At 32.9% G+C, this 27,262-nt stretch overlaps 1 protein-coding gene across 1 annotated transcript; it reads right to left on the reverse strand.

The window, feature by feature from the left end:
• Window positions 1-2,923: 2,923 nt before the first annotated feature.
• On the reverse strand, window positions 2,924-10,286 carry LOC105342423 (uncharacterized). The gene is made up of 13 exons (XM_034454855.2): window positions 10,158-10,286; window positions 9,131-9,222; window positions 8,726-8,864; window positions 8,221-8,273; window positions 6,333-6,368; window positions 6,127-6,180; window positions 5,961-6,008; window positions 4,742-4,774; window positions 4,438-4,470; window positions 4,239-4,283; window positions 3,983-4,093; window positions 3,642-3,745; window positions 2,924-3,297 (listed from the first exon to the last, which is right to left on the reverse strand). The coding sequence occupies exons 2-13, from the start codon at window positions 9,204-9,206 to the stop codon at window positions 3,091-3,093; spliced, it is 939 nt and encodes a 312-aa protein (XP_034310746.2). The 5' UTR covers window positions 9,207-9,222; window positions 10,158-10,286; the 3' UTR covers window positions 2,924-3,090.
• Window positions 10,287-27,262: the final 16,976 nt, after the last annotated feature.

Here is a 27,262-nt window from a genome sequence, read left to right on the forward strand (position 1 = left end):
TCCATCTTGCGAAAAACAAAATCAAAGCAGAGCAACACGGACCTAAAAAAGATAGAGGTGGGATCAGGTGCCTAGGAGGAGTGAGCATATCCTGTTGACCGGTCGCAACACCCGCAATGTGCTCCTTGTCACAATTGGGCATGTGATAATCGAGGTAAATGTCAAAATCGGGAAAATTTCATAATAGGGAAAAACAAAACGCTGATTGTTTGGTTTGTTTGTGATGGTCAAAATACAAACTTTGAGCAAACACAGACCTCTATTACATTGGGGTCTGGTGCCTAGGAGGTGTAAGCATTCCCTGCCAACCGGTCGCACCCGCCATATGCTCATTGTCAAGATCATGAACGGAAGAAACCGTATTGTGTGCGTTGTGTAAATAATGGTCTAACAAGTACGAAAAACGTCAGTCAGCATGTGTTTTAACAGTGGCGTCGGAAGTGGGGGTGGGGGGAAGGGGGACTGACTTGTACTGTATTGTACTTTCTTACAAGTTTATTGTTTTGACCATAGAACTTGCGTAAAGATGATTTTAATCGAGGTTCTTGATATTCTTGTTACAACAGCTTGTTCGTTAGTAACTTGCCTCGTTTAAGAAATTGTTCATATGTAGAGCATGCTCTTGCATGACGAATAATAAAGATGACAGACATAAACCCCATAAGCAAGTACATGTAATGACGGTATATTGCTATATAAGTAAGGGAAGCTGACGATGAAAAAATTAAAATCGCCACGTTAACATATAGTTTTGTTGTTAGGTTACCGTTTACGTCTTTTTCTAGTAAAATATCCAAATATGAAATATATGTCTCAGAATCCGTGGGATCTTTTTTTTCAAGCTCAGTGTGATATATTGAGTTAACATAAGAGTGACTTATTCAAAGTCTTTTTCTAGTAAAATATCAAAATATGAAACAGAAGTCACAGAATATGTGGTATCCATTTTAAGCTCACTGGGATATACTGATTTAACATAAGAGTGGAAGTAACTGTTGTTAATGGATAAAACATCATCAATATATCTAAATGTCGAGTTGAAGACCACAGCAAGTGTTTTCTTCTTTTCTTGCACAAGCTCGATGTTAACCGTTCTACCGGTCCAAAATGAAAATTTTCAATAACAATTCCCATTTCGGAAGGACGAAAACAGCCAAAGAGCTATGCACCATAAATGGTTTTTTTGCTACTAGGAAGTTTACTTTCGTATATAGTAAAGGGTTTAACAATATTGAAATATTGAGAATGAAATCTGTCCTTTCAAGCTCAGAAGTTGCCATCTGCCTTTGGCAACATTTGCGTTTTAAAGTCCGACGAAGCACATGATGTCCTCATGTCCTTATTATTAACAATTACAGCCTTTTAAGGAGGTCAATACGTTATTTTGTAGACCTGTTAAAAGTATTCTGGCTTCGGTGGTTTCCGATAGTCTTACAATCAACGCTGCCTTTACTGATTGTCTCTTTGGTTAACAATTTCGAAACTTCGTATATCATTTTTATTCTCGGACAACATCGAAAATCGCCGATACAAAATCGAGGCAGTTTCAAGCTACTGATAAACTTGTGCCGCAGTTGACCAATGAAAATGGGCGTCATATGTTTCAAGTAGGATTCAACAACGATTTTAATTTGTCAATAATAGTTACACCTTAATGTGATATAACCTTTTGAATATATGCTGTACTATTTTCTAATGTTTTCAAAGCTTTTATTTTCACTTATGTCGTTATATAGTTATTCCTGTAACTTTAAATAACCAAGTATGATTATTACCCTATCGTCATAAGTATGATTATTCTTAACGATTTATTTCAGAAAAAATTATTGCCTTACCAGTAGCGCTCCTAAGATTCCCGAGTAAGAAAAATTTGTTAAGTAATATGATTATTTTAGCATATAAATAGTTAATACGTCATCAGAGATCTAGTTGACTGGACAATAAGTATTTTTGCATACCGTGATATTATAGTTAGGATTGGGAGCAATTTTGTGACTTTCACTAAAGTAATATTAAAAATTAGTATTTTACTAATCACTTGAGTAATTGTGTGATTTTAACCATTTCACACTACATAACTTTAACAGTATATATGTTTAAAAATGAAAGGAGATTCTATAAGCCCGCTTTTAAAAAGTAATTTGGAAAATGACGTTATTTTGGAGAAAAGTCACGGGACCAAAATAGACTATAGCTATCGAAAACATATGACGACACAGTCCGAGGTTGATATACTCTCATCAAGTTTATAAATTATGTATTGACCGATATCAAAAGGCTATAACTGCTTCATTATAATACATCAAAAATTCATTTTCTACAAGAGCATATTAGTAAAATAGTTGGTTCATATTGTGCAGGCGTTGATTTCGCAATTGTGATGTCATAATGTCGCATTTGCCAATAATTGTATTTACTAATGATGAACTATTTTAATATAGTAACGTTTATATGTAAAATACATGGTTACTTCGCGAAATATAAGCGAAATATATGGGCGCGGGTAAGAAAACACAGAGGGCGAGACTTATCGAGCTGTCTTCACGTTTTCTACCTGAGCAGGATAAAAAATCTTATCAGAACTTATAGCACGATCATATGACAGCAATTGAATAATGATATTATATGCTTGCAAAAATAAGATATTATAATAAAACTGTTCATTATCATAAACATATTTTATGCAGTTGTGTATTGAATAATCGTTTAAGATTATTTGAAAACTATATATATATATATATATATATATATATATATATATATATATATATATATATATATATATATATACAATAATTTGTAAATCTGTTTCTATAGTTCATTGCTTTAAATATCATTTTAAAAAATATTATTAGAAGTTTTATGTTCTAAGTGAACATGCATGAAAACATTTGACATCAAATTAACAAAAAATGTGGTTTTTAATGACAAATTATTTATTCAAACATAAGTTAAAACAAAGTCATGCTGCAAATATAAATATTAACAACAGCGACTTCTCGGCATCAATTACAGAAAACTACAGAAAATAGCATGACGTCATATCTAGCTCAAAATATGACGGCTTATCTATCTGTGACGTCATCCAAATTAAACAGCGAAGTAGTCATCATTGACGAGTGTGAGTACTTCGTCAGCGATGTCACTGGTCTTCATGATGTTGACAGTTTTATCAGTGCCCGCGACTGTGGTAGTGGTCCCGTTCACCGTGTAGAGGACCGATTTAATCGGGGTCATTACCTGGAACTCTCCGGTGGGGCCAGCACCGTACGTGACCTTCGTTTCGTCTGTATTAATCTACAGAGTGAAAAATGACGTTCGTGAGCGATGCAGATGTCTTACACTCACCTAACAGTAGAACATGTACAACGTTTCCTTTATTCAATGATTTGTTTTCAGCTAAGATTGACTTTTAAAAAGACGAACGGAAGTCTTGAATTGATAATTAATATCGAATTGACTGCTATGGAAAGTAATTCCCCCAACCGGGGCATATATTGTAGAGAGCACGTACAGTAAAATTTCTAAAAGCAAATGAAAAAACCTTGAAAATACAGACATAAATCCAAAACAAGATAACTTTCAAAAAATCAGCTTCCACGACATTTTCAGTTCCTGAACTGTATTATATAAAAATGTACCTCTGTGACAAGAGGATCAGTCGATATAGAGGTCATCAGAGTCAGCATCTTCTCCAGAGACTGGGTCAGGACGGCGATCTCCATGCTGACGTCGGTACCACATACTGAAAACAGGGCGAAATGCACAAAAGCAGAGTGAATAAAAAGTGGGTACATGAACAACGTGTTCAATCATCACATGAGAGACAGAAAGAGAGATAAAAAAGAGAAATTTAAGGTTAAGATATAACAGAGAATGAGACGGACAGACTCAAAGGCGGGGATAGAGAACTAGAAAAATGAAGAGAGAGAGAAAAAGACAGAGTAAGGGACAGAAAAAAAGCAAGCTGATCTCTAGTTACCGGCGTTGAGTACGTCCTCAGAAGAACCAGTGGACATGGTGGTACAGAGGTCACATGACAGAGCCGCGGCCCTCTTACGTCTTCTGATCTTGAAGGTGTCCTTAAACCAATCTGAAAGTCATGAATTGTTTGTATGTACATGTATGTTGATAAACATAGAGAGAGGGACGGAGAGAGAGAGAGAGAGAGAGAGAGAGAGAGAGAGAGAGAGAGAGAGAGAGAGAGAGAGAGAGAGAGAGAGAGAGAGAGAACTGACTTCCAACTGTGTTGCTCCATTCCTTTGCTTTAGATCCAATTTCACCTATGGAAAAGAAAACACATTACTATTAGCAGAGAACAAACTTCTTGAAATGTTTATTTCGTAACAAAATGAAATCGAGTAGTCATTCTTTACAACGAAATTTTGTTGATTAATTTCAACAGAAGTACAAAAATGTGCTGATAACATAATTTACCTGTAACTGTTTTCAGACCAGATAAAGCTTTGGCTATACACAAAAAGTAAAGATATATAAATTAAGATGGATTATTTATACATATAATAATTAATCTGATTGACAATGAATCAAATATATATAATTGTTGACTTTTTAAATTCATATTTATTCTTGCTGCGTACATTGTAAAAATTGAAAATAATTTAACCTCTGGATTAACTTCTCAGACCATAATTTTTTCTCTAATTGTAAAAAAGTCTTATAGAAAAAAATAATGTGTTATTTAAAGATAAGAAAAGGGAAATAAGATCTAATAGCTTACAAGTGCCTTCCTTCAGCTTATCGAGAACAGTTGCTGAAAAAAACAGAAACCCCAAGATTAGTATTAGCTATATTAGATTAATATTATTTATATAAGATTAGTATTATTAATATTCAATGCTCGTTTTTGTATGAAAGGAATGATTATGAAGTACATTGAAATAAACATAACACAATTAGAAAAATCAGACCAATAATAGCTCAGATTTTAGATCACCAATAAATATATTTACATTCTGTGTATATTTCCCCTAATGTGTGTATTGGAAAACTCGTTTGAATATATTTGTTATTGCAAGATTATTTGAAACATTACAACTTACATAACCAATGGAATATTTACTTATGAAAAATAATCGCGAAATCTTAAAATTATATATTAAGTTAAGAACGGAGTTTTCTCCATGAAGTTTCTGGCCTTATATTTCAGTCGCGATATCCAACTAAATAACAAGTTAATATGGCTGTTCCATGTATCAAATTCCTGACTAGGAGCCTATATAATGGCGACGACACACAAATATTTCAGTAACATACACATCAATATGAATATATGTAGGATCTCTCATGGTTTGCGATGGTATATGGTTTTTATCTAACGAGTTGTGTTTTCTATGCCCGAGCCTTGGCGAGGGGATAGAAAACACACAACGAGTTGGATAAAAATCATATACCATCGCAAATCAAGAGAGATTCTTTTTATCACACATTTTACCACAAGTTAAACTTCAATCTTTTGTTAAACCTCAATCTTCCTGAAAAAATTATAATGGTGAGCCGCACAACACATTAACTACAAGACGTCAACAACTTAACGCATGAAAAAGAAGTTCCTTGAAATTTAACAAACAAACATTTCATTTTCGAACAAATTTTTATGAATTCATGACAAATGAAACAGCATTAAAAGTTTCATATTTACATCTCAACCCCCCTCAACTGAATTGATTATTTACTTCTTCATTTTACATCAATCAACCGCCTAAACCAACGTAATGTTTAATTATGACGTCACATGTCGTAAGAACACACAGTGGAATATGAAAAATTTATCCCATGAGTGATATCCACCGTATATTGAGATAAACATGTGATAAAATATATAGATATTCAATTTGTCTGCGAGGTCTAGTGTGTTATAGGACTGACGACTTCCAAACATATGCAATCAATACTCCTAAAAATGTGTTCATGCACTAAACATTGGACGTTACACTTACATCCAATGTTCTTCCAGGTGCTTTCAGAGGTGATTTTTTTAACCGTATCTGAAACGACAAGAATGATTTCAGAATAACGGCATATATTCACAGAAAAAGAAAAACATACGGAGAGAGAAAGAGAGATGGAGAGAGAGAGAGAGAGAGAGAGAGAGAGATTGTTTACCTTTAAATTTATTAAATTCTGTTACGATTCCAGTTTTCGCTTTATTGATGCCTCCTGAAAAAAAGGCCGTATTAATGACAAAGCATTTATAATTATGTAATTCTAAATGTATGACGTATTTCAAAATTAACAGCCTCGCTGTGATTTTTTATGATACCTATGTTGATAATTAAGATAATTTATCATTTTAATTATGTAAGTCATACCTTCTATCTTATTAAAACCTGGAGCCAACTTTTGTACTGCAAAACCAAAAAATAATTGAATTACGCAGAAATTCAATTTGTCCAAAAACGAAAACTTCAGATGGAGATAATTTTTTGTCAATTCCTGATATGACGTAGAAATGTCTGTATAAAGTTTCACAGCTACATTACTTTATCATTTGGCGCATTGTGGATTTACGTAGAAATAATAAAAGAATAAGCAACAGTTTCTTTCAATATTTGCCCTAAAATCCAAAATTTGTTCAAATATCCCAAAAACGTACATATACCTCTAGGGAACATATATCTTCTGCTCAGTTTTATGAAAATTACGGGAAAATGCATGGTTTATGACGTCACAATCAACCTTGTGAAAGTCTAATCATGTAACTATTTATAGATTCTTAATTTATGAGTATTCTTGTGTAAATAAACGTTACATTTCAATTGTTTTTGATATTTTTAAAATTCACTAAAATATGACTGAAATTGTACCATGCTCTTTAAATCAATAAACTGTTAAGAGTGCTTATGATTTCTTTTTTAAAAATTGATGGACCAAATCTTCTTTCATTTTCCTCAACTTCATGCATAGTTTTCATTACTTGAAAATTATAATGTTATTACATGTATCCACATTTAACAATTTTACCCCAATATTCCACAAAATTACACCTCTTTAACACATTAACGTGACGTATTATTTTAATATTGAAGCAAAACAAGAGGGCAAGGGGCACATTGCTCACCTGAGCAACAATAGCCATAACTCAGATTGAATGAGTATAACGATATCAAATTCAATATATCTTGACAATTTAGCACAGTAGATCTAAATGTAACATGAAAAGTTAAAATGTCTGCGATTTTTAATCCACATACATGTATTACCAAACCCCTTTCGTTGTTGGTTTTTCCTTATTCCTATATTAAACCCATCCTCTTTGGTGACACTTTTTTCCAGAAAACCATGTCCAACTCCAATCTGCACAATCTGAACTTTCACATTAGTTTTACCTTTTCTTTGGCTAAATGCTTTTTCAGAGGTTTATATCTTTTTATTTTAACACCCCCCCCCCCATTGTTGCCCCATCATACCCAGAAATTCATGATTTGAACAAACTTAAATCTTCACAACCAGAGGATGCTTTTACACAAATTTGTGCTTTTCTGTCCCAATGGTTTTTGAGAAGAAGTTTTTCAAAGATTTTCTCTACATTCCAAAGTAAAAATTCATCCCCCATTGTGTTCCCTACCTAGCCCCGGGGACCATGATTTACCCAAACTTGAATTTACACTACTTGAGGATGATTCACAACAAATTTGAGATTTTCTTGCCCAAACGTTTTTGAGAAGGCTTTCAAAGACTTTCTCTATATATTCAAATGTATTTAAGTGTATTCTCTATATAAAATCGATGTGAAACTTGACCCCCCCCTCCCAGTAGCCCACCCTACCTACCGGGACTTTGAATTGAAGAAACTTGAACCTACACTACTTGGGGATGGCTTTTTTCGGCAAAATATTTTTGAGAAGGAGATTTTTGAAAAACACCAAGCAAATTCAATAATTATAATTTATCTCATCTTTTGAAAGACATGGACCTTCGTTTTCACAAACTTGAACTGCCTTCACCTAGTGATGCTTTGTGCAGAGTTTGGTTGAAATCGGCAGAAAAAAAGATGACAATGTAATAAGTTTACAACGAAAACAACAACGACAACAACAAGGACTACGACAGACAACGGAAAAATCTCAATTGAGGTGAGCTAAAAAAAAAAACTGCGCGAAGGCATGCGCACTCGAATCAAACTCGACCTCGTTTTGGAGAAAGACGAGAGAGAATGAGAGAATGAGAGAGAGAAAGAGAGTAAGAGATTTCATTTACATATGGCTTCCATGGCTTGGGTCGCTGCGTCTCCTCCTCCTCCGCTGCCCTGACTGTAAAAAATAAAAAAAATAAAAAGCTACGTCCAATGTGTAAATATTTTAACATTATTTAAGTTAAGCATTATAAAGGTCCATAGAGACAATCTCTATATTTAGTCTTAAAGAGGCGTGGTCACATTCTATTGTTTTGTTTTTATTATTTACAATGGTTTAAGGATGGATTTCTATTCATCAAATGAAATTTGCGAGTCAGTCGTAGAGTTATAATCAAGACACAGAGCTCACAATTCTTTGCCATATAAACGAGGCTCGTGTCCTGTTTTTGTTTAACGTTAAATATCTGCTCAAACCTTATCACTACCTCTTTCTCTTTTACTTGACTGTCTATCTGTTTCTACATCTATATCAATCTGTGTGTTATTGTCTGTTTCTCTCTCTCTCTCTCTCTCTCTCTCTCTCTCTCTCTCTCTCTCTCCTCTCTCTCTCTCCTCTCTCTCTCTCACCAGTTATTCCCACAGTAGGTGATGGCAGCATTGACTGAGTTGTTACACTGGTTGACCAGCGCTGTCACCCGGTCGCTTACGTCGGCCATGCTGGTGTTTACTAAGACCGCTAGGTCTGTTCTCACTTCCATGTCCACTTCTGTATAACGTACCAAAGAACAGGGGTGAATAAGACGGTTACATTGCCCAATGATTTGATCGTACTATACAACTTTTTAAAGTTAGGACTAAAATTTTATTCATCAGCATATTACACGAGTTCTGATTTATTGTATCTTTTAATACTTGATGACAACTTCCAATTTTTTAAAACACGAATAAGATATTAAATTGCATATGACTTTAGGTAGAGGCTGAAGTAAATAGGCAAAATATCTTTTAAATAATGGATAATTTCTATTTTACCTGCTGTTCTGCTGGCATCAATTTTGGCTGCCTGGCTGATTCCCCAGAGTAACGCGATCAGATAAAGCTTCAACATGTTGTTTGGTGTAGCACTGAATAAAATACCCCATGTACTTGTAGGATGTATACACAATACATAATAATGTATAAATAAAAAGTGCCTGTTTGGGGTGGGGGTAACACTTAAAAATGACACTCTAAGAAAAAACATTGTCAACCGACGCAAATCAAAGGTTGACAGTGGTTTTCGAGGGATGTCAATTTCATCTGTTACCCACCCAAACAGGTATTTTTTGTAAATAAATTATACTGAATATCAATTTTAAAGGAAACTTTACTGCTTTAAAAAAGGAATGACGTAAATTATACGGCGAACCTTACGCGCATAATGTACGCGCATGTAACAATTTATTGTGTTACCCGTTGAAAAGTGTTTCGCAAACGCTGAAGGTAATAGAACAGATAAAAAACTGCGTCTAAACCAATCAGATTTCAGTATTCAACATGAAAGTATAATAATAAGATATGTATCAGTGTGGTATACAACGCTAAAAGAGTTCAATAGTGATAAACGCAGGTAAAAAACGTGTAGGACATATACATTGTATATACATATATCTAATTATCACACAGAGCTTTATCATAATTATTCTAAGACACAGTCTTACACAATATTCAAACCTTTTAATGTTGGTTTATAGAGTTAAGCGAATAACATCAATCTAAGCACCTGCGCGATATGGAGTGTGTAAATTGTATGTAATACATGTACATGTAGTATGAAGCGCAATCAGATAGAGAGTTAGGTCATGTCAGAGAGCCACAAGAGAGTCAAACCTGTACTGTGTGATGTATTCATAGAAAAGGAGTAAACTAAGCGCATGTACGATTACGACACATACTACATGTATACAACAGAGAAGACTAAAGTAAATATAGTCAATTAAAGGAAAAGTATATATATCTGCTATGTCTTACTTTGAAATCAAACATTGCATTATAAAAAAGCAACATACATTTCACTTACCTTTTCAAAAGACACGAATAATTTGAAATTTTGGTAGGAACACATCGGTATATATAGGATTTCAATGCAAATGATGAAGGAGTGAACGGCCGTTTGTAGGTCACCGTAAACAGGTAATTCTTCACGGGCTGTCTACCGTAGGAAAAATCGTGACAAATATGTTATTTTATTTTTTTAACATATGGTGAAACCAAAGGCAAAATAAGAGTCAATAATTTGCGAAGAATCTAGGATGATAGTTTGACCCCACTGTCAATCACTACCGCTGACGTACAGATGAACTAACCACAGGTTAGCGAAGCTAATAAGAGTAATGGAAATTAATTTCATATCTAGTAGATACCACCTTAGGTCAGAAGGCTGTATTTGGGGAACTAAGGTAAAACAGTACTACACTGTAGTATTCAAATCATTAATAAAAAACAACAAATAAAACTGTCTCATTTAATTGTATATCTGCAGAATCAATAAATAACCTGGTATTTAGTGAATATTTGATTTACTTGAAGTACGGTGTATATCCTTAGTTTTTCGTCCCGTTAAAGGTACACATTTTTTACTTAAGTCTAAAAATTCCAATCTGTTATTGTGGTGTATGGTTATTTCAGGTGAATTTTAAATTAAATCAATATCCAGGTCGAACTTGTGAATCTAGAATATTCTGAAACACAAGTATATCGTAGGTAAAAACGTATATTATGGATGAATTCCATTTAATTATAATTCTTTCGAATAAAATTTGGGAACTTTTACTTTAGATCTCTGCTAGGCATACCCTTTGTTCATGGTCTTGTGGGTTGATGACGTCAGAAAAACAATACATACAGACGCGAGCAGCTTATGAGTTTGTGTTTTGATTTCAGAGTTCTTTTAGACCCTCCAGGAAACATATCTTCACAGATGCTTAACGAAATGAAACTTTAAATCTTCCTATACGTCTACAAATAATTAGGGTAATCCAAAGATGGCTGCAATCATTACACGTGCATGCTTACGAGGTTTTTTTTTCAATTTTATGATCAATGCTGAATATTTTTAAAACATCGTAATTGATATGATACATTTGAGTAGTGTTTTACATGTGTAGATTATTTCAACGATTTATTAAAATTATATATATATATGTACTGTTTATTTAAATGTTTGAAATATCTCAACAAACAATCATTTACAATTCTTGATCAGGAATGGAATACCTTAATTTTCTCTTTTTTTAAAGTTAAGACTGTGACTATTGAACAACGAAATTTTAATTTCTTTAATTTCATACATCATCAGAAATTCTAAGTTAATACAGTGACTATTGAATAACGAAATATTATTTTCTTTCATTTAATAGATCATCAGAAATTCTAAACTAATAGTGTGACTATTGAGTAACGAAATTTAATTTTCTTTCATTTCATAGATTATCAAAATCACTTTTTCTCATCTTAAGGGGAGAGTAACGATATTAACGGTAACATTTCTATAGAAAATAGATTGTTCGACTGACAGTAAGAATGATTTTAAAATTCATTGTAAATAACTTAAAATCTTTCAAAAAGTTTGAATTTTATTGTAAAGTTTTGGATGTGCAAATTTTAAGTTCATCTGTTGCAATGTTTTTTCTTCAATTTGCTGCTACTTCGCACCGTAATGTATTCATCTGACGTCATCAGTAATAAAAGATAAGTTATCCACAACATTGTGTCTTGTTTGTTACTGTACGAACATGTCACCCATTATAAGTTTGACCTATATTTAGTCAACCTTTTATTTAAAATTTAAGTTACAATGTATTACATGTTCAATGCCTGTTCACAGTGTATATGGTTCAATATATAGCTACAAGTACTAATGTATCATAAATTTGCATTTGTTAAAAATTGATCAAAACTCTCTGCAAGCGGTTGGTGATAATGATCGATAATATAGCTCATTTTTCAAAATTCATACATTAAACTTCACTTTTATTTGCTTTGCTAAACGGTGTGTTGATGACACGGCCCTCGGCGAGACTAGCTATCCTGATTTACCGAGGCCCTATTAATGACAACACCTGTTGATTGTTTTGTGTGAGTTTTTCTTTCAAGTTTATCTCTATCTTATTTTGTAAAAAGAATAGTAAGCACTAATTCGTATGATTGTTTACGCAAGAGTTATTTAATATTATAGTTATGTTGTTGACATATTTTCATTCATGAAAAAATGACATTGTTTTCTCTTTTTGACACGATGAACTGCAGTGACGCTTTAACCTTTTGGTGATAGCGCCAGTCCTGTTTATTGTCTAGTTTTGTGAGTGTGGGTGTTGGGTTTACATCCATTATTTACAAGTGTTTATTTCTACCTAATTTTAAAGATAAAAAAGTCAGCACGTATTCTTTTAATTATATATACGTAATAAAAACCCTTAAAATCTTGTTGATCACTCATTTTGTATTCAAGAAAGCAAATAATTTGCTTTGATCTTCGGACATTGTTGAATTGCAATAATATATAGACCGTGGTGAAAACACATTTTCATTGTTTTTGTGTGCGGTTTTGGAAATTATTCATTAGTTCATTTATACCAATTTTGTTTAAAGTAAACAAAGTAAGTACGCACCTGTAAGTATATCAGTTAGTTAGAAACAGCATGGGTCACTGAAACGAACTGATTATTACCCAAGATCACGAAAAAATAGTCCTTTTCTTGTTTTAGAATTGTCTTGTTATTCAGCAATTAACGTTCGTTGATCAATGACATGTTTTTAATTTCATAATTTTTATGATTCATTTTTTTTGTGTGACCTTAATTAAATATTCCAAAGCAAACATCACTACACACTCTGTACTCCAAGACCTTATATTAACTTTTATTAAAAATATAAAAACCTAATATATTTAAGAACAGTTCATTTGTTCGCACATAAAAAACCAAGATTTTCAAGTTTCTATAAAAAAAATCCCCCTAAAAAGGGAAGAAATAATTTGGAATAATTTAGAACTAATATCAGTCTCCTATTTATAAAAGAAAGTTTCAAAAATCAAACTTTACATTTCCATTAAGGTGTCTCTATACACCAACAGTTTATTCCAATTATCAACAGAAAACCACAAAACATATACTTATCAAATATCAAAATGATGATAGTGATACTATAGTTATTTTAAAAGAATTTTTAATGTTTTTTCGTGTTTTTGTAAAATACTTTTTAAAAAGTAAACTTTTAACAAATTTGAATATTTTTTTGTCTTATTATGTATATTTCCTTAAGACACATAACAAAAACACAGTGACTTCATAACATTCAACAATTTTATTATTGCAAATTTTTTTTTGTATTTCCCCAAAACATAATTTTCCTATCTTCTTACTCTGTTGAAAAATCATCTGAAAAGACTGCTTGATTTACAAGAAAATGTATTTTAATAAATGTGACAAAAAATTGAATGAAAATCATTGCAAACAAACACAACAAAAAATATTGATAATTTTATTTGGTAAGAAAGTTCTTCGGGTAAGAGTTATCGTTCCTAAGTCCTAAGGTCAAAACACGTTGGGGACTTTTCAATTTCTGAATTGAAGAAAATTTCCAAATTGGACTGATAAATACAAACACATTTTATTGTAGGTCTATATAAGTGAATATATACGCTTTAATGCAACACTAAGTCAAATAAATAAAGGGGAAAGTTAACTTTTACGATTTAAGTATCCCAACCCGAGAGAAATTCAAAGCCACCCTCCCATTCCATTAAGGTGATATGGAACACCCGTCGATATTAATGTTGATTAAAGAACATTATAATTGAAATACTTTCACTGATTTAGAATTTTCTTCACAATATTTAACCAAAAATAAGTTTTAAAAATTTTTGGAAAATAAAAATTTCATAATCTCCAGTGTGATTCGAATTCATGACTTACAAGTCCGTAGTGAACCCTGTAACCAACTGCGCTACGCTGTTAGATGACAATGAGGGAAAAAGAAACTATTTATAAAATTATACTTGATTTCATTGTTTATTTCGATAAAAAATACGACACAACATGAAGGTGTCCCACACCTACTTTCAAATCTATTCATGTAACAAATATTTCAAAAGAGCAGTTCCTATACAATTCGCCTCAGTTTAATCAGCCAGTACCTGAGTTACATGCTTTTTGCGTACTGCATCATCAGAAAGTGGTGTATAGAGCCATCCTAATTCAACATATTTGAGAGTCTAGTCATTGTGAAATCAATATACATAAAAACATCAAATCTGTAGGCGTGGCATGATTGGTGAGATGTTTTCGATTTTTGAAGAAAACACAAGCATAAACAATAAAATAAAATGGGTGCTACATGTACTTATGCTTTAAACAGGAGTTATATGGGAGATTTCAAATATATGCGGAAGTTGTCGGAATGCATTGCACGTTAGCATTTGCGTATAAGTATATGTTTCCCAGGGAAAAAAGCCACTGAGAGAATAAAAAAATCCCTTACGGATTTAAAAGCACGCTCCATGCAGATAAACGTTTCTTCACCAGAATCCCAGAAGAGAGGTGAGAAGATACAGAGGCAGTACTCAAGATTTTTTACAAAAGAGATACGAAGTAGATTACAAGATACCATTTGAGAGAGTTCAAAGAATGGGCATTTGGTCAGAATTGAAGGAGCAGTCCGTAATACCATTGCAAAAGTTTCATACTATAAAGACCGAAAACTTATACGACAAACATGCTGCTAAAAGGATGCCGTTTATGGGTGAGCGAACAATTCTCTACAGAAATTAAAGGAAAAAAAGGCGACTGTATCCAGTTTTAAGACAAGCAAAGACAGACCGCAAAGGTGCGAGTCTGATCACTGAAACACTTTATATTCAGGGAGAAAAATGCGATCAATTACCAGGATCCGCTCCCCGATTTTACCCAGACCGCGCCGTGTCTCATTATTCAACTCCAGCTCAGAGTCAAGAGAGCGGGACTGCTAAGCACAATCAGCCAAAAAAGATGCAACGTCAAGGATCGACGCACCTGAGAGCTGTCCGGAACACCACTAACTGACTGCAACAGGAAACTCAATTTCCTTTCACAAACGTTTGTAGCATTTAGAACAAATTAAATTAGATGAGTTTAAACATTTTATATCTGGCTTTGACGACCCTGGTTTGACAGAGACGGAAACAGATAATTTGGATAAAAAAGCTATTCCTGGTTTTGTTACCCATATGAAAAAAAGACAAACTTTCACAAACCCGATCTGGTGTAATTATACTCTCATCAGTTGAAGAAAACTGTGAAGTGTTTCTGCTCTGTAGATATATTCCTGGATTACTTAATTCAGTAGTATTTTCAGTTGACAATAATTATTAGCAGTTTAAACATAGTATTTTTATATGCATTTTCCTATATCTAAGACACAGCGAGCATTTAAAAAAAAAAGTGATTCTCATCTTTAATGTCCAAATTACCAAAAATACATAATCTCTGCATTTTTGGTAACTGGATAAATCTCCTCCCTCTATCATTAATGAATGCACACTCAGTCTAATATCTTGTAATTAGCTTAAAATACTTAAATGAAATTGGTTCTAATAAATAAGACTGTAGACACAACTTGTATGTTAATAGATAAACAGGTAAATAAAGGAACAGACAGATAAGTAGCACATCAGGACTTGAATTACTTGCTGATGCAGCTGTGTTACGGTTGAACACCAAACAGCCTGAACATTCTACTATTCAAGAGGACAGTAACAAAATCATAGAACATTCAGATATGGTTATGTTTAAGGAGAGCATGACAGTCTGTATTAGACTGATTACCAGCCATCCAAAGAGTGTACATGTATCAGACAGTTTTCTTTAAAGCAACTGGGGACAGATATTAAGTCCTTTGCCGAAAAAGCTAAACTTCAGTACATGAAATAAATAAGCAAATCAACACAAGAAAACTGTACAAAAAAAGATAGAAGAGTGAAGTATTTCACAAAATCAAGTATAAGACTGTTAAAAATAACATAAGACAGTGGTGAAATTGTACAGTAGGCTTAGAACAGGATGACACCAAACCGTATTGTAAAGCATGTCAGGGAACAGACCAAGAGGATGAAGAATTGGGATTGGGGAGACTTTGGGTCCAATGCGATTAGTGTTACAGCTGGGAGCCCACAGAGTGCTTATCTGAAGATGTTGATGGAAATGCAAATTTTATGTGTCCAAAATGCATCAAAATTTAACAGGGTGCTTATTAACGAGTTGTTGTGTGTTTTCATATTATTGGAATCTAGAGGATGTCTGTACGTTCCACTGCTTTCAACACTGTAACGGATAGAAATCCAATGGATTCTGACAATGAATTATATGTAAGTATGTAAACACAGCATGTATATATCTATGGATTTTATAAAATTGAACCTCTGCTATAACATGAAATGTTTAATAATAATATTACTAGAACACGTTTTATAATACTCTGTATTACTTATTTTTTTAGATTTTGAAAATATTTTTTTTGTTTTCAGTCTGCTATGGATGCTAAAATTGAGAATTCCAGCAGTTCACCTTCAAGTAAAATAATAATCGACAAATGTATTGTTAAAGGGTATCATGCCTTTAAAATCCGCCCCTACCCCTTCCACATCTCCTACAACCCATTTACTTGTTGATCGAGAATATTCAAACATCAAAGATGTCAAAGCATGTTTGGTATGGCTCACACCATTGAACAAAGAACAAGGGACGTTATTGGCCGAAATTTGCCGTGTTTCAAATATGCACAGCACCAAACATTTTAAAAAGCCTTGTATTTATCAAATCCAATAGTATATAACTTATACATGTGACTTAAACATATATATCATAAAATTTATGTTGAAAATTGTTCCATTTTTAGCAAGACGTCGAAATTTTAACGCGACGTCATGCATATTTACGGGAGAAGTAACTCTATCTGTGTTGTAAAACATACCGGTATCTGTGCATGAGTTTCGGGCTTGTGAACCGCAAATAACAAGTTTAAATTTGCATGCGTTTCATTTCAATTTCATCGAACTTTTGAAATTATAAGTGTTTAAATACAAAATTGTATATATTTTCGCCTATATGACTAACATGTATATACTTTTGATGCATTATGCAACATTGCATCTTTTCTAATCAAGAAAATTTCAAGAAAAGTTGATTTGAGACACTATTCCAAGGTGTAGTGAGTCAGTTACATGTAAATACAAGTACCTTAAGGCTTCCATTGGTTATTCACTAAAGTACAGAAAGCAAAAACTTTCATAACATTTCTGATAACAAGTCTTAATTTTAAATGCATGAACAATGAACTCGAAGAAGGTAGGGGAAAAGGGGGATGGGGGTCTTCGACTCTCTGAAAGTTTGATAAGCAATCTCAATTAAAAAATATCATTGGATGAAAAAGAAATGGAAATGGGAATGATTGGACTGGACTTGAAAGAAGTTAAAAACAAATTGGATCTGTTCATGTTTCACAATATTGTTCGCACCCAAATCTACACTCAGAGAGAGAGAGAGAGAGAGAGAGAGAGAGAGAGAGAGAGACGGGTTTTACACGTGTAGTTTTCTGCTTAAATAACGTAGTATGTAAACAAATCAACTTTTACACATAGAGTGTGTAAGAATCATATTATACATTAAAAACACTATAAAATACTTTATTGTCAAACATATTTCTATTTTCTTCGGACTTGAAAAACTTTATCACGGAAAGAGAACGTGGTGCAGCTCGCGGGCTGACTTGACTTGATTGACAGGTGTAGTACGTGGACTGAAACTGCTTTGTTGGATTCTATTACAATGTGCATTACTTTAAACGATAACATATTAGTGAATTACAAATGAAATCTCTCTCTCTCTCTATTTTTCTCTTTCTTTCTCTCTCTCAGTTTCTTCAATTAAATGATGTTTGAACAAAATATCTAAAGTGTCCGATAGAGATAAAGTCAAAATCATTTTAAGACAAGATCACGGAAGAAACTTTACTTAAATGTTAAAATTGTCTGATAAAGATGAAGTTGAAATTTTTAAGACAAGATCATGGAAGGGACTCTATTTTAGTGTTTAAAAAGTCTGATAAACCTTAAGACAAGATCATGGAAGGAACTTTATCTTAACCTTTAAAGTGTCTTATAAAGATTAAGTCAAAAACTTTAAGACAAAATCACGGAAGGAACTTTATATACCGATCCACTGATTCTACGATTGCTTCAATAAAAACTAATATACCACATGCACAGTGTAGGAACGGAAGTGTACAGTTATGGGCAGTGCTGTTTTTAATCAAACGAATTGATAAATGGATGTAAATAGAACAAGTATTCCTTTTAAAGGAATGATCGGCAATAATGATATATTGATAGCTAGAAGCAATCAACATGATCAGTTTGATGTAAAATAATTTAAAAAGTACTGTATTTTTATAAAATATAGAATGTTATTTTGAATCTGTACACCATAATTTCATCATTATAAACCGTCAACAAATTTAATTTTGAAATAAATTTGAGGAAAGCTGTTCGTAAACTCCTTGTCTAGTTTTATATTTTTAACGTAATTTTTAAATGTAAATGTATCTTCTTCTTCTTCTTCAGAATACTGAGAAGGGCTATTCAAAGAGCATTAACACGTATACAAAGAAAGAGTTGTATTAAAATAATCTAATGCAGCTGAAAAACATTGAATGCCATCATAACTTGCTATTGAGGTCGCATTATAACGTAACTTTGTTTATAAATCAAGCCGTCTTCCTAGCTACTATTATGCAACATCAATAGATCGAGGTCGGTTCATGGAGCATCTTCTTATGATTGAGGTCAGTTCATTGAGGTCAACTGCATTACAGAATGAATCTTCCCATCGAAATTCTTACGCGTGAGACAAAATGTGCATTCTTGAATTACATAGGTCGAACTGTACTTTATGTATGTTTGCATCTCTTAAGGTAAATGAATTGAAATAAAACTGAGTAAAATGTTATATAAATACTAAACCAAACTTCCAGTTTTTATAAGAACTACTTATGCAAGCGGAATGTGTGCGCATGTGGAAGCATTTGCCGGATGCCTCATATGGACACAACAGTGATCGGCCGAAGCCGATGACAAAAACTTCCTTAACAATTCAATACGTTATGGTAATAAACTGGCACAAATATACAGTTGTATTCCTTTTGCAACATGATTTTCAATGAACTTTTTGACAATTAATATCAAAGGTCACATTCCAAAATTGAAATGATTATTTTGTACGAATTACAATCATTAATTTATTACGACTGAATAGGGGACATGTGGAGGTAGATGTATGCTTTAAAAGAATAATCTGATAATTTGATATCATTGCAAATAAAATTAGAAAAAATCCTCAGAATATCATGAGTTATCATTATTTCATACTGTACGCGTAACGCAATTTTAAGCATATATTTAGAATTTTACTGTATGCGTAGTTTTATAATCAAGCATCGGTTTGTAATGGTAAGTTAAATCAATAGAATGACCATTGTATGAATGAACTCATCACTTCAAAAAATTTCAATGATGAAAACAAATAGTTTTGCTGCAGTATTTTGTAATTAATAGTTTTTTAATCGACATTGCACATCCTTTTACATAGCTGCCATATGTACACGAGTGCTATTTTGAAAACAACTATATAGGTTTTGGATAAATAAGATTTAAAAACGGAGTCCTAGCACATGTATTTGGATTCAAGTATTTATATTGACAAGTGGTACTAGAAACTTTATATATACTATACTTACAGTATACGCAATTAATATCAAAACCTTTAATATAAAAACTAGACTTAGACCCGTGCGTGCACGGGTTGACATTGCATATGATATCGGACATTAACGTATTGTTGGCATGTACATAACCAAGCTTTAAGCCTACAATAATACTATTAATTTCACTACACTCTACCTAGTAAGAATAATCTAACTGTGTCTCAGGAGAGGCCATCACCACAGTTAAAACGCCTCCCATATACCTGTAATACAGCAACAAATTGCAGAATCGCTCCAAAACGATTTTTTGAGAAAATTAATGAAGCTGCATTAAAAATAACAGTCAAATTATTCATAACAAACCATTTTGAGGCTGTAAATACCTTTCATCTAAAACTTTATTTATATTAATGAAAAATTCAACACTTTTTCACAAACGTATTTTACTCGCTTCGAATCTCCACACCATGTTGACACTCGGAACTCTCGGGATTTTTCATATTAAATGCACTGAGTTAGAATTATCTACCGTATTTCCTTTGATGAACAGAATACTATACATTTCTAATTAAACGCGAGGAATTAATATCAGCGTAAAACCGCGAGAAACTCGTCTCGCGAATTTCAAAATGTCGTTTTTAATATTCCGACATATGTAAACTACATGAAACTATGATAAAAATTAGGCATTCACTATTTTATGTTCCGGAAATATGATGGAGAATCGTTGAATCGCGGAATTAAGTACTCGCGTAAAATAAGGAATCTACAGTATATGACAAAGCTTCAATGAAAATTTACACGTATTTTTAATATCGTTTGAGTTTCTCCATGTAAATGTTATATTGTGGAAACATAAAGTAAAGAGCCTCCCATGAGTTAGCGTAAATGTTAGGCGCATGCGCAAGATTGTAAAATCCAAAAAATCCAGATGATTTCCGAATTTTTAAAAGGACTTTTCTTTGATTATTAATTAGCAAAGCTTGATTGGGAAGATATAAAAACAAATTGGTAATCTTCAAGTACCAATGATGTTTAAAATATATAAAACAAAAGACAGTTCTCTTCCGATTTCTCGGTATTAAAGCCCAAAAACTCGAGTCTATTGTTTTAATATTAGTAGTATAGATAACTAGATGACATCCTGCGCAAGCGCGGGATATATTTTTACAAATCAATGGGCTTTGTTTTTTTTGTAACTATACATTTATGTCCGTTTTTTTTATTGGGGAAATATTTTCAAAACAAGAAACAACATGTTTTGTGAAAGAATTAAGAAACACTTCTCTAGAAATTTTGATTCGATTTCTTATTGAATGTTTGCACTGTTTTGATCCAATAAAAATACTTTCCGAAGATATATTTTAAGATTTTAAGATTGAAATGACGAGCATAAAGATTAACTTTTTCTAGTTAACAATTAACCATATAAAAATCGCGATACTGTCCTTCCAGATATTAGTTATGTACGTATTTTCCGTCTATAATGTACATTGTACGATCAAAATACTGTTCGCAGCGCTATTTGTTCTCTCGCTTCGACAAACATCACTACCTAAAACTGTACACTTATGTTCTTACAATGTGACGTGTGCATGTGAATCACAAACATGCATTATAGAAAAAGAAATAAAATAACACAAAATATAAAACTATATTTTTCTTTTTGAGAAAGTACAATTGTTTTCATCAGCCCTTAGATTTGATTTCATTGAATAGAGTTCGTGAGAAAAAATATTACGGGAGACAATATATTTATATGTTCTACCGTTATAATTCTACGCGCTATTTAAATTGATCAGACTACTGCGTATACGATCTTTTAAACATGATTTAAACAAAAAAGAAATTATTAGTGTTTTGATTAAGCCTTTCAATATGTCGGCGATATCCACCGGAACAATTGTACAGGTCAATCAAAAAATGCGAAGACAATGTGGCTGTCTATCATATTTTTTTCATGAAAGTCATACTTAACAGTCTACCAAATGTAGCAATGATATAACGTTAAGTAACATAGCTATGACAAAAGTCTTCGTATTTTTTGATTGACCCTCGTATAGGTTTAAGCGTTGTTTGTCTTGTAATTTGTTGTTGTTGTTTTTTTTTCGTTTTTTTTCCCCTTTAGTTTCTCTTTAATTAGTAAATTAATACATAGTCAAGTTTGTTAAAAAGAACTAAATAAAACCAAAAAGTATTGTTCTTGAATCCTCCATATTTTTTATTTACATATAAATGTATACACCGGGTGTTACACATTGTTGAGCCGTGTCGCACCTTCCGTGTTCGTAAGCTGTACTGTATGAATGATTTAAGAATCAGTGAAACAATATTTAGGGCTAAATAATAACTTGTCAATTTTAAATGCATTCTACTAATCAGCTTCTCACTCAGCGTCGATAGCGTTGTTGATGTCGAAAACAATAGATAAAAATGTTATTGACATCAGTAAGATATCATTTTTTGAATTCATTTTCTTAAAAATTCATATTGCTCACATTTAACAACCAACACGATTTTAAGTGTATGAATAAATGATGAAATCCTGAGCCGGCACGTAAACTATAAAAGTGGTTGTCGCATGTGAAAGTGTCTAATTTTAACGAAAATTTCTTATAAAACATCAAATTGTAACGCATTCATACGAGAATTCCATGTTTAGCACACATTAGTGACGTCATAAATGACGTCATTTTAGTGCCTGTAGGATTTCGCTTATAACATAATTAGTATACAATGCACAATTTCAATAACGCAGACAAAGACGTTGAAAGTATCGTAAATTTTGCGGCTAAATAATGCTGCAATACTGTATCTTGTTCTTTCCCCAACATGTTCATAATGATATTACAGATGAAAAGTGCTAGCTGAAAGTAAGTGACATAGCTGGGCTACCCATCCGACATGTACCAAAGTGTCTCTCTTCACATTTTCGTGACATTTTGGATAATGGCGGGGAAATAGATGCTGAAGTGGCTGAAAAAGACAAGATTCCATGGCCGGAACCAAATGAGGAAGGGGGTGGTGTTGTTCTTCCCTGCAAGCACATACATGTACTTGCAAATATAGATGTTGATAATTTGTCAAATGAACTAAAAGAATTATTTTTAAAATAAGAAGAGGGTGATGAAATGGAACTGTACATTACAAATCAAGATTTAATTAAAAAAATGAATTTATTCCCCCAACAGTTGGCATCAGAGCCTTGAAATAATATAATTGGTCACAATGTATGTCTGGGCTTTTTTCTGTATGTATTTATCTTTCTTTGTAAAACATGAAATGTTGCTCACGTATCACATTTTAAAATTAACAATAATGAAAACTTGGAATGACTTCAAAGTTATTGATTTTTCAAATAGATGTATCATCGATTTCATCTGGTTAATTTTTTTAATGAATTCATTGTTATTTTTTTCTTATTAATTGACATCAAACAAATTTCTTAGCCCTTCTATTAATTAAAAGGCATATTAAAACGTAAGAAGGTATCTTGAAACTGTCCTCAATTGATCTTGTGTCGCCAGTCACTCCTGTGCAAGTTTTTGTTACTCTTCTCAGACAGCTCTATGAATCAATTCACTGTTAAGTGTTAACAAGCTTATCTTTTAAAAAGATTGGTGAGATAGCGCTGTATCCATCATAAAACTAGGAGACAGATTTCTAAAACATTGGTTTAAATTTCTGAATCGATTAATTAACAACGGTGATGTACAGGAATTATGCTGGAGTGGGGTCTCAATTTAGAATTTTGAATCTAGAGTGGGCTTCACATGGGCAATGCATGGCATAGCTCGTGGACTGTGCCTTAACCATTATGTATCTACTGTAATTTTAATGTCGATGTGAAAATTTTCAAGAACTATTGGTACTGTTTTTTCGCAATCGTATCTTCTCGGGTCTTTTCGGCAAGCTCAGAAAACATATCCGAAGTTGTTTTCCGAGCTTAAACGAATTTAAGATAAAGCTAGCTATTTATTATAATAGTGAAAATAACTTTGCATTATAAGACCTTTAGCTACTGTTGCTTTTTTACATTTATAATAAGAAAATTCAAATGGCACAGTTTGTCTACAGTAGTACAGTATTCCAAGAATCCCCTACTATGGAGTCGAGCATGCGTATTCCAGTGAAAAAGACTAACGTAGTTGCTAGCGCTCGAGAGCGCTAGCAATGATTCTCAATGCCTCCCCATCTAAGATTTACATGTCCAGTTCTTAAACGCATATATGTACCAAAGTACTTTGAGTTGTTTAAGAAGACAGTGTTACTGAAATACTTAACATTTGCTGTAAATAGCACATAAACATTTGAGCAATGCCCCGTGAACCGTGAAACTGTGACAAAATGGCAATTTTCAGAAAATTTTGAGGTCGTCCCAGGCTATTGTATATAAGGTATTTTTATATAAAAAAAAAATTTATCTTCATATTAACTGTAATATAAATTCTTCTATACAAATCTCTGCAATGTTCATTCATTTTATTTTACACTAATTGATATCGACTTAATTCGGACTAAAAATAAACCATGCCCATTACCTTTGATAGACAGGAAGTCGAGTACCCATTATTGCCGCTTATATCTTTTAATCATTATTCACTAATTTAAAAACAAATTACCTAAATTTTGTGAGAAAAAAGACAAGATAAGACAAATGTAAGTTTCTGAGAAAATTTATATTTAATCAGAAACAAAATAAGATTAAAATTTGAAATAATTTTTTCAATGATGCAAACATTGCATGCGCACTTAATTCTTATCGAACATGTGGAGCTGGACGTGGTGGCATAAAAACGCAATTCCTCCCAACCAGCGCTGCTCTGGTATACTGGTGAAATGCCAACAAAGTCCTGATCATTTGCAAAGCCTTGACATACACAATGATACTAATTGTCACAAATATCACACGAAAATCAGCCATCCCGACAACTATATCTAATGTGCTGGTTGATGGGGCCTCGTGACTAGAGCAGAAGAAGTACAATGTCGTGTCTTGCGATTCATCAACGGTGATTTCAGAATCTTTTACAAGCTGGTCAGTGAACTTCTATAAATCATTATTTAGAATTATATTAAACCTCAAATATATATTTTTGTCTATCTATCTATCTATCTATCTATCTATCTATCTATCTAATTTTTTCCCATCCACCCCAAGTCAGTTAGGGCACCACCACAATTAAGTGTCCTCCACACATTCTGGAGGAACAGGTTGTAATACAAGTCAAACTGCACCACTTCAATTAACGAAGCTGGTGATTGTGTTTAAAAGAGTGAAGTGACGATTTCCGTAGTAAATTGCATAAGAAATTAAACGGAACTGATTGTTTTTACAGAGTTTGCGTTTAAAATGAAAAGTCCAAAACTAGCGCAGATGTTTGTGCGCAATAAGGATACAATTTTTTCAATGAGTGGCACTGTAGCTCCCGGGTCGTCCATCCAATTTTTTTCAGACCGGGAGCTACAGACCTGTAGTTGATTTTTTTAATTCCTTAAAGATACAAAATTCAAGCATGCATTTGACTTGAAAATGATGAAAAAATGTTCAATGTTGGATGCAACTCTAAAAAATGTATTGCCTTTCATAAAAGCCAAAATTCCCTGTTATATTCAAAGTTCGGAGGCACCCAAGTTTGGTGACACAATCAGTTTTACAGTGAGTTGAAATAGCCATGTTGTGACTAACTGTCATAAAGAGTAAAAGTGACAATGTTGGTGCAATGTTGCAGGACTCCATCATCAGACTGATTAATCTATGTACATGTGTTTGTAGGTTTGGTGTGAGTAACAGGTGAGTTGTTTACTGAGTTAAGGCAGAATGCTGTTTGACACAAATCCTATAAATATGACTGCCAATTTGATTAACCCTGGCATATTTTTATTGATTTAACAAATACTGGTCATTGATTTTCTTTTTCTGGATTGTTTTAGTCTTTTCTCTTCTTTATTCTCCTGAGTCATCCTCTTCTTCCTGTCGGCATCTTCTCTCTTCCTTTTGGCCTCTTTCCTCTTTCTTTCGGTCTTTTCTTTTCTTTCCTCCTTTTTCTTCTTCTTTTCCTCTTCATCTGCTTCTTTTTGTGCAAGTTGCTGTATTATCTCATGTCTTATATTACATGACAAGTGGATAAGATAACATTCAGTATTGAGGGGTTAAAATAATTTTTTTTTAAAGATATTGAATAGACAATTGTTATTATTTTAGACTTGATCTCTCTCTCAGACTCTCTCTCTTTTTATCTCTTTCTATGGTTTATGAAAATGATCATGTCTTTTTATATTCTTGGAATACTATTTACCTGTTAAAACTCTTGGTGTTATTATAATTCGCCTTTTTCTCTCTCAGAAGATGGCAGAAAGATTGGAAGGAATATCTCAGAGAGGTTTTTAAGAATGACACCCTGCTTTACCAAACGATTTTGACCTCGGTAAAGAATGTCCTGTTTTTCAGATGGAGTGTCTTTTAAAAGAAACGAGATTAATAATGGTATAAAAAAAAATTAAACTTACTTCATAGAAAACTGTTGGATGAAAAAATCATTTTTAAAATGATTTTAAGCTGTCTTTTGACTTTTTTTTTGTAGTGTGGTATAAACATATTTGTTTCATTTTGATTAATGATTCTCAGTTACCAGGAGTTACTTCTTTTCGAAGATGCTGTTGTGGCTCAGCAGGAACGAGTTGGTTCTGGTGAAACACCTTAGGATTGAAAGGAAAACTGACAGTCTTTCTGAAAGCCTTTTTGATAAATCAAAGGCGAATGACAACACTGGTGCAATTCTAATTTAATGTATTGAAATTGTAATTGGATGCTGTGCTATATTAATTTCAAATTTATAATTAAGAAGTTAATGTGATAAAAAAAATGTGATTCAAATATGTACCGGTAGGTGCAATATATTGCATTCGCAGCGAATTGGAAGTTATTGATAATTTATTTTAAATCAATAGTTTATATGGAGTTTTATAAAATTAACACAGGTATTATATTGATGATTTAGGTAGTCATGAAGAACATGGTCTTACTTTGCCTTTCCAATCATGAGATCTTTCCTCGCATTCCCCCAAATTGACAGCAATTTCAGAAAAATTGGACTTGAGAGGTTTAAAAAGGGCCACATCCAAAGGATGGGTTACATGTGTTGTGTGGGGAGGTAACCCGTACAGCTCCACAGCCTCTGTTTTTGCCCGCTGTAGAAGTTTTAGAATGATGATGACTCTCGTGGTTGTCGTGGACCAGTAAGGCAGGACGGTTATTGACATTCCGTAGTAACACTGATTCAAACCATTTGCCTCCATGGAGCCGTTTGGTGAGGTACCAAACAAACATTTCAAATGCCTTAGTTATTTAATCATTTTCCGTGTCAAAGGAAAGGCTCTTTCTGCACAGTA

This window comes from Magallana gigas, chromosome 10 (assembly GCF_963853765.1).
Source record: "Magallana gigas chromosome 10, xbMagGiga1.1, whole genome shotgun sequence".
NCBI classification, from domain to species: Eukaryota; Metazoa; Mollusca; class Bivalvia; order Ostreida; family Ostreidae; genus Magallana; species Magallana gigas.

What these genes read in the sequence shown, in the direction of transcription:
- LOC105342423 (XM_034454855.2), bottom strand. Translation starts at nt 9,206, where the DNA reads ATGTTGAAGCTTTATCTGATCGCGTTACTCTGGGGAATCAGCCAGGCA. An exon ending in CACCTGGAAGAACATTGGAT is followed by an intron (nt 4,775 to 5,960) that starts GTAAGTGTAACG and finishes TGTTTTTTTCAG; the next exon opens with CAACTGTTCTCGATAAGCTG. An exon ending in TGAGGACGTACTCAACGCCG is followed by an intron (nt 3,746 to 3,982) that starts GTAACTAGAGAT and finishes CCCTGTTTTCAG; the next exon opens with TATGTGGTACCGACGTCAGC.